The 13,294-nt window shown below is 51.0% G+C and overlaps 2 protein-coding genes across 2 annotated transcripts; one reads left to right on the top strand and one right to left on the bottom strand.

Annotated features, from left to right (window-relative positions):
• Positions 1-1,365: 1,365 nt before the first annotated feature.
• Triagg1_8967 (uncharacterized protein) lies at positions 1,366-6,329 on the top strand (the record flags this gene model as incomplete). Its single annotated transcript, XM_062903872.1, has 4 exons — positions 1,366-1,405; positions 1,547-1,695; positions 1,866-6,239; positions 6,297-6,329. The coding sequence occupies 4 exons, from the start codon at positions 1,366-1,368 to the stop codon at positions 6,327-6,329; spliced, it is 4,596 nt and encodes a 1,531-aa protein (XP_062752089.1).
• A 1,924-nt stretch (positions 6,330-8,253) lies between these two features.
• Positions 8,254-11,966, bottom strand: Triagg1_8966 (CAZyme family GT2; the record flags this gene model as incomplete). Its single annotated transcript, XM_062903870.1, has 2 exons — positions 8,254-9,437; positions 9,500-11,966. 2 exons carry the CDS (start codon positions 11,964-11,966, stop codon positions 8,254-8,256), a joined length of 3,651 nt encoding a protein of 1,216 aa, XP_062752088.1.
• Between the last annotated feature and the right edge of the window lie 1,328 nt (positions 11,967-13,294).

Raw genomic sequence — 13,294 nt, 5'->3', positions numbered from 1 at the left:
GAGACTGGGGTATGAAATGACGCGATCGGAACCCCGCGATTCATCATCGAGAGAAAAAATCTCGGCAAGGTTGGGTTTTCACTGTTTTGGGTAGTCACGAGCGTGGCCGTATTTAATACAATAATTAATAGCACTATTCGGTATGCTTATTTGGGGCCCTGGGCAGGCAGACAAGACGCCGAGGGCCGGGCCATGCAAATCTCTCGGCATTCGGAGGTACTAACGATTGGCTGCCAGCCGTTACCGGGCGGTTGAGTCTGGTAGACGAACGAATGAGCGAATGGGGACGTGAGTGTGGGCTCGGCTCGTCGGTGCCTTTGGGTGAGAGAACGGAAGTCGGAGGCAGCTTTGATGGGTCCAAGGTGGTGCAAGGACGGTGCCAGAAGGGCTAATCCAGGGTCCGGTGCAGTCTAACAACGATGGATGAGCGATGGACGGTCGAACAAGCTGTTGGAATAGAGGCAATGCGGCATGATTGCGGCGAGAGCGGCGGTCCATCAGGGGCTGAACTGGGTTTAGTGTTGATGGCGTCAGCGAGCAAGCAACGATTGTGCTTCTGCTTGTGAGGATCAAGATTTTGTGATGTTTGGCACTATTTACGGGATTGACACGGAGTATACGGTTTATGAGCAATTGTACTGTAGGTAGTAGCCTGTGTCAGTCGACGCCGGTACGACTTATCGTGCCTTTTGGTTCTACCTTGTCTGGCTTATCTAACTACTAAATCAAATCTAAGCAACCCTGATGCCTTAGTGCTTGGGTTGCACCTTTTGCAACGTAAAACCTCCATCTCCAAAACCCCCAGCAATTATCCGCCCTTCCCAAGCCTCAGCATTCCCGCGTCGCACCGCAACGAATCTGACGGCAGGGATTTGTCAGAGAGCGATTTCGCCATCGCCGCCGTCCTATGGCTGCCCTTTGGCGGGTGGCGCCCACGCAAGACTGTGCAGACCTCCAAGCGCTAAGCGATCACGCAATCCTCCAAAACTCGGGCTTCTGCGGGGAATGGAAATTTGGCTGAGGCAGTCAGTGGAGCCTCGAGACATGGTTATGGCTCAAGGGAAAAGGAAAAGCTTTGGGGAGAGCAGCAGCGATTGATGGAGGGAAAACGAGAAGAGACGGCTACGGCATCGGCTGAGGGTGACATGGCTTGTTGAACTGGTGGACTAGTCATCTTATAACTCACCATTCCTCTCACATCGTCGTTCACTAGGCCTCTTCCTAAGGGCTGTTCGATTTTTACTTCTCCTTCCCTCTCTTTTCTTTCCTCTTTCTGCATCGTCACTTGCCTCTTCTTTCCATCTTTTAGGGATCATCATCTCGAAAGCGTTGGATTGATCCTAGAGGCCGACGACGAAAAAGGGCATGGCGACCTCGGTTCACATTCGCACGCCTGAAGAGGCCAGTAAGTTTGTGTCTCTTATGGACGATGGGAATATCTTCCCTCTCTACCACCTCCCTTCTTCTTGAATATCACTGTAGACACATCAATCTCGTCGAAGCTGGGCTAACTCGTTGTTCCTCTGTTGCTTTTTCGTCTGTGTAGCTGCGAGAATCGCCTACCTCTCCAGCGATGTCGTCATTTCTGTCCAGCCTTCATTGGCTGCCGACTCTGAGTTTTCCTCTCACCTGAAGCGGTTTGCTGGCCGCAAGGACCGTGGAATTGTTGCAGCTACCGAAGATACCATCCCTGAGGTGAGTGTCTGACCGCCGCTGCCTGTTGGTTTTGTCGTTCTTTCGCTCTTTTGCGCACTTACATATTCAACCCACTACAATGACGACGACCCGATCCTGGTCTGCCGACAGTCCGAAAAAAAAAAGGTCAAACAGCAATAGGAGCTCACTAACCACAACCTGATGTCTAGATACAACATATCCGCCATAACAATGACCCGTTGCTGTCTGTCTTTGCTCCCGCTCGGTCAGGCAAGCTCGTCTCTGTTACGACGTCTTCTTCCATCTTACTCCCTTCCATCTCTCATCTTTACAAGCTCGCCAACTACCCTGTTGTCCTTCATGTGTCCCTCCAGCCTCGCGGCTTTGCCGACTTCTCTGTCATCACTTCCATCAGAAACTCAGGATGGACCTTTTTGCAGTCCGAGTCTCTTCAGGAGGCGCAGGACATGGCCATCACCGCTCACGCCCTAGCTCTGCGCACGAGCAAGGCTGTCATCCATTTCTTCTCCCCAGACACTTCAGCCCGTGATGAGCCCATCGGCCTAGAAGATTTCTCAGTTTTGCGAGCTGTCCTTGACATCGATACTGTCAGGAGACTCCAGGCCGGCACTATCAAGGCCTCTGGACTCTACGCCGATGACGGACATGTTGCCGTTTCCTCAGACCACCAGGAGCCCGAGTCTTCTGGCAACGTCGACAAAGCATCGACCCTTCAGCAGTCGACCGCCAGTCTCGCTTCGAAAGTAGTGTCTGAGTTGTCTGCCAAGACTAGCCAGGCAAGCAGCTCCAGCACCCCTACCGGATCCTCATCAGTTGCCACTACTGTAGAGATTGCTGCTCCCCAAGTGACATCCGAAGATGTCTATGTATGCGCCACTCGCATCTGGGCACAGTTGAACTCGGCCCTTGGGAGACAATACAATGCCTTCGAATACACTGGACCGGCCAATGCAGAAAACTGTCTCTTCATCTTCGGCTCCGACACCGGCTCCTTTGCTCAAGCCATCGACGGTGCTAAGGCTGATGACATTTATGCCAAGATTGGTATTCTTACACCTCGCCTGTACCGACCCTGGATTGGCTCCAAGCTCGTGGCGAGCATCCCCAGGTCGATCAAGAGGGTCGCCGTCCTAGAGCAGGTTCACCGAAAGACAACCAAATGGGGTCCCTTGCTGATTGACGTTTTGTCGTCTATCAAGAGTGGCCCAGGTGGTGTTGAGACCATTGTTGGCCACCAGCTGGGATACATTGCCCCTGAGGCTACTACTCAGGCGTTGCGTGGCATCGTTCAAAATCTCACGGCTGCGCAGCCCATCCAGAACTTGGAAGTTGGTGTCAAGGAGGGACCAAGGGAGCCAGTAGCATCTGGCTTGGAGGCCCCGAAGCTCGAGGTTGCCTATTCCAAGATTCTCGACCAGCTTTTCGGCAGCAGAACCTACATTGCCAATGCCCTGGAATCCCAAAACGCCGGTATCTCTGCCACTGTGGCCGCCAGCCCCGAATTCGGCTTCGGATCTCTATTGGCCCGCAAGGAATTGCGAACCAGGTTTGTGGCCGAGGTTAAACAAGCAGCAAGCAGCTCTGGAGCTGCTACTGAGGCGTTGAAGAGTTGGCTGGCACGATGGGCCGTCAACTCTGATGACCAGGCAAAGTCCGACGTGATCTCTGATGACGTTATTGCCAAGTTGGAAGAAGATGGCTCACCGGCAGCTCAGAAGCTTCTGTCGAACCGTAGTCTCTTCCGAAAGGAGTCTCTCTGGTTGATGGGCTCTGATGCTTGGGCTTATGATCTCGGTAACTCTGGTGTTCATCACGTTCTTGCCTCTGGTGAAAATGTGAACATGCTGATTATTGACTCGACTCCCTACTCCGAAAAGGCCGTGGCCGACGCCAACCGAAGGAAGAAGGATATCGGTCTGTACGCGATGAACTTTGGCAATGTCTACGTGGCTTCCACTGCTGTCTACAGCTCATACACTCAAGTTTTGCAGGCACTACTGGAGGCAGACAAATTCAACGGCCCGTCAGTTGTTCTGGCTTATCTGCCCTACTTTGGCGAGACCGACTCTCCTCTCACCGTTCTGCAGGAGACCAAGAAGGCTGTGGATGCTGGATACTGGCCTCTCTACAGGTGGAACCCTGATAACGAGGCCAAGGGCGAGCCCGCCTTTTCCCTGGACTCGGAGCTCCTCAAGCAAGAGCTGAAGGCTTTCCTGGCTCGAGACAACCAACTGACTCAAATCATGAAGAAGGAGCCTAGCTTTGCTGCCAACCTTGGCCAGGACTTTGGAACTGAGGTCCGGGCGGCACAGAAGAGGAAGGCAAAGGATGCTTACAACCAGCTTCTCGAAGGGCTTCTGGGTGCTCCCCTGACCATATTGTTTGCTTCTGACAACGGTAACGGCAGCACGCTCGCCAAGCGGTTGGCCAACCGGGGTAGAGCTCGTGGCCTGAAGACAGCGGCAATGGCTATGGAAGATTACCCCGTTGAGGATCTGCCAAGCGAGGAGAACATCGTCTTCATCACCTCCACCGCCGGACAGGGAGAGTTCCCTCAAAATGGATTGGCTTTCTGGGATGCCGTAAAGGACAACACCGACCTCGACCTGGCTGGCGTCAACTACTCCGTCTTTGGCCTGGGTGATAGTCACTACTGGCCGCGAAAGGAGGACAAGATCTACTACAACAAGCCAGCCAAGGATCTTGACAGAGTTCTGGGCAACCTGGGCGGCAAGAGGTTTGTTGACATTGGCTTAGGAGATGACCAGGATCCGGACAGCTTCCAGACCGGTTACCAGGAGTGGGAGCCCAAGTTGTGGCAGGCGCTCGGTGTGGACAAGGTCGACGGTCTCCCTGATGAGCCGCCGCCAGTTACCAATGAAGACATCAAGCTCGAGTCAAACTTCCTCCGTGGCACCATTGCAGAAGAGCTGAGGGATACATCCACCGGAGCCATCTCCGCCGCCAACTCTCAACTGACCAAGTTCCACGGCACCTATCTTCAGGACGACCGTGATGTCCGTGACGAGAGAAAGGCCCAGGGCCTGGAGCCTGCCTATGGATTCATGGTTCGCTGCAGATTGCCCGGTGGTGTTGCGACGGCCGCGCAGTGGATCCAGATGGACGACATTAGCAGCAAGCTCGGTAACGAGACGATGAAGCTCACCACTCGCCAAACCTTCCAGTTCCACGGTGTTATCAAGGGCAAGCTACGATCCACCATGCAGGCCATCAACCGTGCTCTCATGACCACGATTGCCGCTTGCGGTGACGTGAACCGTAACGTCATGTGCAGCTCTTTGCCTTCTCAGTCCAAGCTTCATGAAGAAGTTCAGTCTTACGCTGCCAAGATCAGCAATCATTTGCTGCCTTCTACGAGTGCGTACCACGAAATCTGGATAGCTGACGAGAATGAAAAGAAGGTCCAAGTTGCTGGTGATGCCGTCCAAGACTTTGAGCCGCTGTATGGCCCTACTTATCTACCTCGAAAGTTCAAGATTACAGTTGCTATCCCTCCTCACAACGACACTGATGTCTATGCTCATGACATTGGTTTGATCGCCATTGTAAACAAGGACGGCACTTTGGAGGGTTTCAACGTGCTTGCTGGTGGTGGTATGGGCGCTACTCACAACAACAAGAAGACGTATCCCCAAACTGGCCGCATGTTTGGCTATGTCCCCAAGGAGCAGATCCACCTCGCCTGCGAGAAGATTATGCTTGTCCAGCGTGATCATGGTGATCGTAAGAACCGAAAGCACGCCCGTCTCAAGTACACCATTGACGATATGGGCGTCGAGGTGTTCAAGGGCAAGGTTGAGGGTCTGTGGGGTCAAAAGTTCGAGGCACCGAAGGCTTTCGAGTTCAAGAGCAACGTCGACACTTTTGGCTGGCAAAAGGACGAGTTTGGCGTTAACCACTTCACATTCTTCATCGAAAACGGCCGTATTGAGGACACCCCTGATTTCCGGATGAAGACTGGTCTGCGCGAGATTGCCAAGGTTCACAAGGGCGAGTTCCGCTTAACCGGTAACCAGCACCTCGTCCTCAGTGGCGTTGCCGATGAAGATGTCCCTGCCATGAAGGATCTCATGAAGAAGTACAAGCTCGACAACCTCCAGTTCTCTGCCCTCCGCCTCAGCTCATCAGCCTGTGTCGCCTTCCCCACTTGCGGTCTCGCAATGGCTGAGTCGGAGCGTTATCTCCCCGTGCTCATCACCAAGCTCGAAGCCTGCCTCGAAGAGAACGGTCTTCGTCAGGATTCCATCGTCATGCGCATGACTGGATGCCCCAACGGCTGTGCTCGTCCCTGGCTTGCTGAAGTCGCCTTTGTCGGCAAGGCATTTGGCGCTTATAACATGTACCTTGGCGGTGGTTACCATGGCCAGCGTCTAAACAAGCTGTACCGCGCAAGCATCAAGGAGGATGAGATTTTGACAATCATGAGGGCCCTGCTCAAGCGTTACGCGCTCGAGAGACAGGAGGGAGAGAAGTTTGGTGATTTCTGCATTCGTGTTGGTCTCATCAACGAGACTACCGATGGACAAAACTTCCACGACAATGTGAGTTCTTATATCCTTGCTTTGGATTTTGTGTGACATGTTGCTAACTGATGACAGGTTGCGGAAGAAGAGGAGCCGGATGAGGAGTAGAGAAGAAGACGCAAGGAAAGAGTTGGATGGGATGAATAAATAAATAAAAAGATGAATTCATCTTTTGGGCAAATCACTATGGCGTTGGAATATCAACTGAGAGCATCTCATTCATCGTTGTGTATAAAATAAAGACTGAGCATGAATAAGGTAAATAAAATAACCAAAAATTAAAGAGTCAACGACAAGCATACATGATAGCACTCGACATGAAATGTATGAATGTCTCGTATTTCCATTCAGCAGCTATGAAAGCTCCTTAACGAAAACCCTTCATCAAATTGTACATTAGCTGTGGCATTCTCTTTCTTGTATTAGTCCAGTCCCATAATTCCTGTTCCTGGATTGCTGGTCTGTGACTTTACAAGCTTTCTTCTCAAATCGCCAGCCTGCAGAACTTGGCCAAGTCCACAGGGACGACATTGACTTGGGGAATGCTGGGTTCATTCCTGTTGAAAACGAAAAAGGTTCATTGCCCAGAGGCTATTGAAGTTTATAATTCAACAATTCCACTTGGCAGTGAGGCTCAACTTCACAGCCATTTGCCACGACTTTGGGATTGTACTACTCGCTGCCACGCGGGGTTGTGTATGCGTTGCCGGGATAGCTGGGCAGGTCGGTGAATAGATGTTCAGTTTTGGTGTTATATTTTCTCTATTTAAGAGATCTAATCTCAATGTCATAAACCTCATTCAACTCAATTTTGTACTGTACATTTAAGGTCAGACTGGGTTTCCCTGTAATAGTATCGGAGACTAGCGATGTATAACTATAGTAGCAGAGACTACCTAGGTAGAGACAAATAGCTATCGTCAGAAGGGAAAGAGGAGGTATTAGTCCATGAAGGCAGAGTATCAGGTCTACCTAGAAGCTGAGGATACCACGCTTTCATTACAGGTAGTCAACACCAGCTCTCCAATTACTTGCTGCTATTACCACTATCTGCTACTATTACTATATTTCTTTGATATCTGCTACTATGGCTATTTGTCTCTAGTCTCTGCTACTATAGCTATACATTGCTAGTCCCTGATACTATCACAGGCACTTATTGTGGAAACGTACTGGTGTTACTTTAAATCCAAGACATGGCATATTGAACAGCAAATTTATAGTAGTGGCTAGCATTTCCTAAATGTTCATCTTTTATTAAGCTGGAATTACTACTTGAAAGGTTTCAGAAACAGGACAATCTCTGGGTTACTATCTAATTAAGAGACTCCTCCGGTCCAGCTGAATATGTTGCTTCTACTATACTCCAGTAATCCTCCACCACATGGCCTAAGACAACATAATAACACCCACCTCAGTTATAGAACAAACGGGTAACACAGTCAACCCAAGATAATTGCGGCTCTCGCGATGCTTTACTGCCACCATGAGTAGAGACAAAGAGTGCAAGACCCCCCCTTTTAGAAGAGAAGAGACACATTACTTTCGCCAATTCCGGCATTCACAATCTATTTCTCTCATTGCAGATAAGAAAGCAAAAGTACCTACTCAGCTTTCTCCAAGCGTACCGTGATGCCGCACTCAATCATCATGAAAATAAGTAGCCATCAAAACCTCATTATAGACAAGACATACATCATACAGTAGTTATCGACATGAACAAACGTTTGTGCCTCCCTTCAACACAAAGAAGAAAGAGGCAACTCATCAATCCCAAGACCCCCTTCACCCCTAAAAGACAGACCCAAAGACCATCATACCCCCCTCCAGCTCGTATACGTCGACCGTAACCACTCTTATAAGTATGAAGGAAGAAAGGTAAGCCCAACAGAACAGAACAGACAACCTCCCTACCCACCTCTCTTTCCACAGAGGAGGAAATATAAACCTATTGGCCTTGGAGAACAAAGCAAGGAAATCCATACACGTCTAGGAAAAGAAAAAAGACAAAGAAAAAAGAGGAATGGCAGCATCAAGTTCTAAGGGTATTAGTGATGCTACTTCCCACGCTGCTCATCGTTTCGCTCAGCTTCTCGCCCATGCCGCCAGCCCAGCTCGGCAACTTGAGCGTCATGCGGATTCTGCCTTCGACAATCAGGTGGATGAGGTTGATGACGGCAAACGTGGTTGATCCTATGGCACGGAAAACCGCCAAGCCCGCCACGCTCCAAAGCAGGAAACGAAGGTAAAAGTTGTCGCCAATACCCTTGTCGCTGTACGCCTCGGACACGGCCATGGCGAGGATGGCGTTGAGCATCATCCACGAGACAACCATGTATGTTCGCACGCTCTTGTAGTAGTCTTCCTGCATCTGAGACTCGCTCGGGGGCTTCTCCGGAACCTCGATGCGGTCACGCAGATTACGCAGAGCCTCGTCGTATCCGCTATCAATATCAAGCTGCTCGCTGGGCATTTCAAGCTCGACAGTTTCACCCTTACCGACGGCGCCTCCCAGATCGGTCTTCATCACATTGTCACCCTTGGTACCCCAAGTGACGTCGTGGGTATTGCAAAAGGCGTAAACTTGCAGGGTGCAGATATAACTCGGCAGCAGAAGGAAATATTGGCCGGCCGAGGTAAACATGTGCCAGGGATCGAGGTATAAGAACGACATGGCAAAATATAGACCAACCGTCGAGGCCAACGAGACAATCAGATTCGTAAACACGTTATTACCGAGCGAGATCGAAGCGCCACTGTCCGGGTCCGTGAATTGCCTTACAACAATGTAAAAGATGGCAAAAGTCGTGTAAACCATGATGATGCTGTAGATAATCATACTGCCCAAGTAGAGTCTTCTTGCACCCTGTGGACGATTTCCAAGAGACAGGATGAACTGGATAGCGATGAGCAAGATACACGTGTATCTCAGGATAATGAATATGATGTTTCCAATGCCGTGTCCAAACGGATCGACTCGTTTGTCCGCTAGACCACCAGCGACGAAGTAAAAAGCCAGATAGAAGTTTGCGAGAGAGAAGTAGGTGAAGAGCAGCTGGACAAACTGATAGACAAACTCAATGTACAAGAGGACCTTGCGAGCAAGGGTGTGGTCGGTCTGCAGAATTTGTCGCATTTGGACAAGTGAGTAGACAGCAGCAAAGAAGGCACCGTTCAGCCATCTTCTTCGTTGAGAGATGAACTCGGGAACAGAGTCTGTGGAATGCCATGTTAGTTTACTGCATTGATCCTTACGGGGCTATTCGTAGAAAACTTACCGGGGACGTCCGTTTCTCCATGACAACCCTTGACGTATTTCAACACCCATCTCTCGCCTCGCTTGGCCACGAGCTCCCAACAAAGGATACGATCTTCGGCCAGATACATGTTGGCTGTGAACACATCCGCATGTTGGCCGTGGAGCGTTTCACCCTTGAAATACTGGCTCAGTGGCCCATGGCCAGTCTCGTCGTTTTGTAGCGCATGGTAACGGTAGGCACTGAGGGCACCGGGCAACACGGTGATGTAACCAAACACAGATTCGAGGGGCTTGTCCAGGATGTTGGACATCTTGTACTCAAAGTTTTGCGATGCAACCAGAGGATTCAACAGGTATGACCCGTATTTGCCCTTCAGAGCCTTGATTTCACCACATGCTCCGGCAACGTTGGAGTCAAAGTCAAAGGCCTTCCAGAGATGGTACAGCGAAGTGCCACCGGGACGAGTTCCCACATCGAGTAGAATGCAAATGTTGGGGTTCAGGGCCTTGCCAAATGCATTAAAGAACCATCGGTGCGAGTTGAGCTTGCGCGAGTTCTTCTCCTTGAGACAGAAGATGATTTGGCACGGAACAATGCCCTTTTCGGCACCCTTGAACTTGAGGTCAGAATCGAGCGAGACTTGTGTTGTGTACTCGTAGACGTGTGCCTGCACGGCTCTGTTGTTGACAAAGTTTTTGGCGATGCCATGTTGGTAGACTCCCATGGCAGCCAAGGCGTCGAGTGTGCGTGGGTGGATCTTCTCACGACCATCTGAGATGATGCAAACAACGACCTTTTGCCAGCCATTCTCGCCCCAGGTACGAGATCGAGATCGAGAGCAGAAATGGGAAATGTTCTTCATGACGGCGTACATGGTTCTGGTAAAGAGAATCTCGTCTTCGTTGTACATGGTGATGCAAATGAACAGCTCCGTCTCTCGAGTCGTCCGGCCAATGCTCTGTCGTAGTTTGTAGCCTCTGTCGACAAAGTCATCGGGATCACACGTCACGGCGGTGTACCTCATGTGAGTGAACTCGACCTCGTCTCGGCGCGGGAGGAAGCTGTAGAGGATGGTTGGAATCTTGCACTCCAAGACCAGCTCACCATTGATGAGTGGGACTTCCTTTTTCGCCATTTGCGGAGCGCGGACACCGCGCCTCTCTTGCGCTCCATCAGGCGCAGGTCCATAGTGCTCGTACTTGTCATAGTATTCCTGCTCCTCGCTCAATGTCTCCTGACCTGAGCGGTATGAGTCGCGGTCATCGTCATAGTGTCTCTCATCCTCGTCATAGTGATCATACTGCTCGTGCTCGTAGTTGTCGTAACGGCGAGATTCGCTGAGGTCTGACTCGGGGCCAAAGACGTCATCGTCATCTTCGCGATGGTCCAAGGGGATGGAGACGGTCACATCGTCGGTAAATTGTGAGTTGCGCGATGCGTTGCCAAAGCGAGGAGCTGGCGGGAGAGGGCGGCGCGGACTGCCGCCATATCTCGAGGACGGGGTTCCTGGCCTGGGGCTGCCGTTGATGTCCGAGGGTTCATACGAAGCATGAGACGCGGGAGGGCGAGAGTAATCCGTCAGTCTGGACGCTGGCGACCACGGCCTGTGAGAAGGGTCCCTGGTGTCGTAGGACATGTAAGACGCATCTGGCGGCGGAATCCTAGGAGCATCGTCCAGAATTGACCCGGTCCGAGTGTGTGAGGATGCGACGCTGGGAGTATATTGAGGCCGGGGCGATCGCATACTAATAGGCCTATCGTGTGAGCTTTTGATCTTCCATCTAACAGTGGGCCTCATCTTTTTCACGGCTGGTTCCGCTGCGACAGCGTCGACCACGGCCGGCTGGGGGGCTGGTTGAAGAGGTGGTTGAGCAGGTGGCTGGTCCGATGCTGATAGACTCCCTCTTCTTCGCCGGGAGCGTTCACTTGGTCCCTCCGGGATAGTTGGCAGAGCCTCGGCAAGATTTGGGGAGTCATTGAGCGCCAAACTTCTTGGACTGTGCAACTTTGCAGTGTTGTTGTTGTTGTTCTTGCGAACCTGTCTGATGTAGAGGGGAGGGGGGACGACAACGTCAAGAGGGGGGAGGGAACTGTGAACAGAAGGAGAAGAAAGAGGAAGGGGAGGAAGGGGAGCATCCGCCTTGGTTGCTGCTTGCATCTCCGTCTCTTGCTTAGTCTTCAAGCTCGAGGCGGCTCCTGGACACTCGTCGATAGCCATGGTGGACGTCTCGGGGTTGGATCCTTGGAGTTTCGAGGCGTCCTTGGGTTGCAAAGACGACGTCGATGAGGACGGAGAGGACATATTTGGGAATGTTGGTGTTGCCATTGGCGACGACGGCTGTGTTACGTACGGTCTGTCTCTGCTTCTGTCCGGGGACTCTTCCACAGATGTCAACAATCTGACGGCGGCGGCTCCGTGGCCGGTGGGCGAGTCGAGCTCGTCGTCGTACGGCGGGAGACTATAGCCGGGAGGACGGCGGTCCATTGTAAGCAATCACTGCAGCGGAATGCCGTGTGTTTTAGTTTTGAGCTTTTGGAATGCTGCTAGACGCGGACGGCTTGCTTGCACCACCAATCTTCAACAACAAGCCAAAGCCGACAAGGAGCGGTGTCGAGACACGACCATGCGGATTGGCTGTTATCTCGGTTGAAGCTGTACGCGACCTGGTTCGTTTCTGTCAGAAAGAAAGAAGAAAAGAAAAAAACGACACCCGGCAAAGAGGTCGTGAAGAAGTTGGATGCAGTTGAGGAACTGAACTGAGCTGAGCTGCATAAAGATTAAAAGGCGGGAACGGCGACATGCGTCTCTGGTATGCTATGCTCACTGTGGGACCGGCTGCAGCTGTGCAAGGCGAGCCAAACAAATTGCTTGCGTGGCGCGTTGGCCCGGCAACAGGCGATCTGGCTGCATGCACGGCGAACACGAGAAACCCGGTCGAGCCGCAGGAACACACGCAATCGCTGTCGTTAGCCGCCGGGGGATGGGAAAACAGCGTCAATTGGCCAGGTACCGATCGAGGCTGATGCTTATTGTTCTGGTCTGGACTGGGCGGTGAGTTGCCCCGGCATCGTATCGCATCGTGACATGCAGCCGTTGAAGTTGTACGAGTAGCTACTTTATAAGCCAGCTCAGCTCAGCCATGTCTCAGCTGCCCGTCTGTCTGTCTGTCCGCTGCACTCGTACCTGTATCATGTATGCATGTGCTCCATCAGCAATTAGCCCGTGCCCGTCTTTAACAACCTTCAGTCTCGCTTTTCTTTCTTTTTTCGATCCGTCTTCTCCAGTTGGCAGTCCACAAGCCCACACGGACAGAGCGGTCTGTCTTGCAGCCATTCTCCACAGCCGCGTCCAGGGGCCTTGACTGGTGCATCCCTTTGAAGCAGCTAAGGCATATTGCATATATCTAACAACGACCTACCTTTGTCAGTAACGCAGTACGCAATCGGAACCTAGGTCTTAATAGAACGAAAGCTATAGAAAATACTATGTAAATTATTATAAAAATACCTTTTAATAGATTAATTAGATCTAAAAAAGGAAAAAAAAAAAAACCTAGAAGCTTTAAGTGACCTATAATGCGTTAAAAATGTAATATTATTAGTTTTACTTTACCCTACTGTTATAATTATAAAGAATAATAATTTTAAGCTATTATAGGTTAGCTAATACGCTCCTGCTATTTATCCCTTACTGCTAACGCTATTATTACTTTTTTAATATTTTCTACTTATTTTCTTAATATAAGAATAGGTAATATATATAAATTTAGCCTAGCTAGCTAGCTTATATAAGCTACTGCTAAAATAAAGCCC

This window comes from Trichoderma aggressivum, assembly GCF_033847375.1.
Source record: "Trichoderma aggressivum f. europaeum strain CBS 100526 chromosome Unknown scaffold_047, whole genome shotgun sequence".
In the NCBI taxonomy this organism is placed as follows: Eukaryota; Fungi; Ascomycota; class Sordariomycetes; order Hypocreales; family Hypocreaceae; genus Trichoderma; species Trichoderma aggressivum.
Note: the sequence above shows the minus strand (reverse complement) of the source record. Positions and strands in the feature narration are given on the sequence as shown.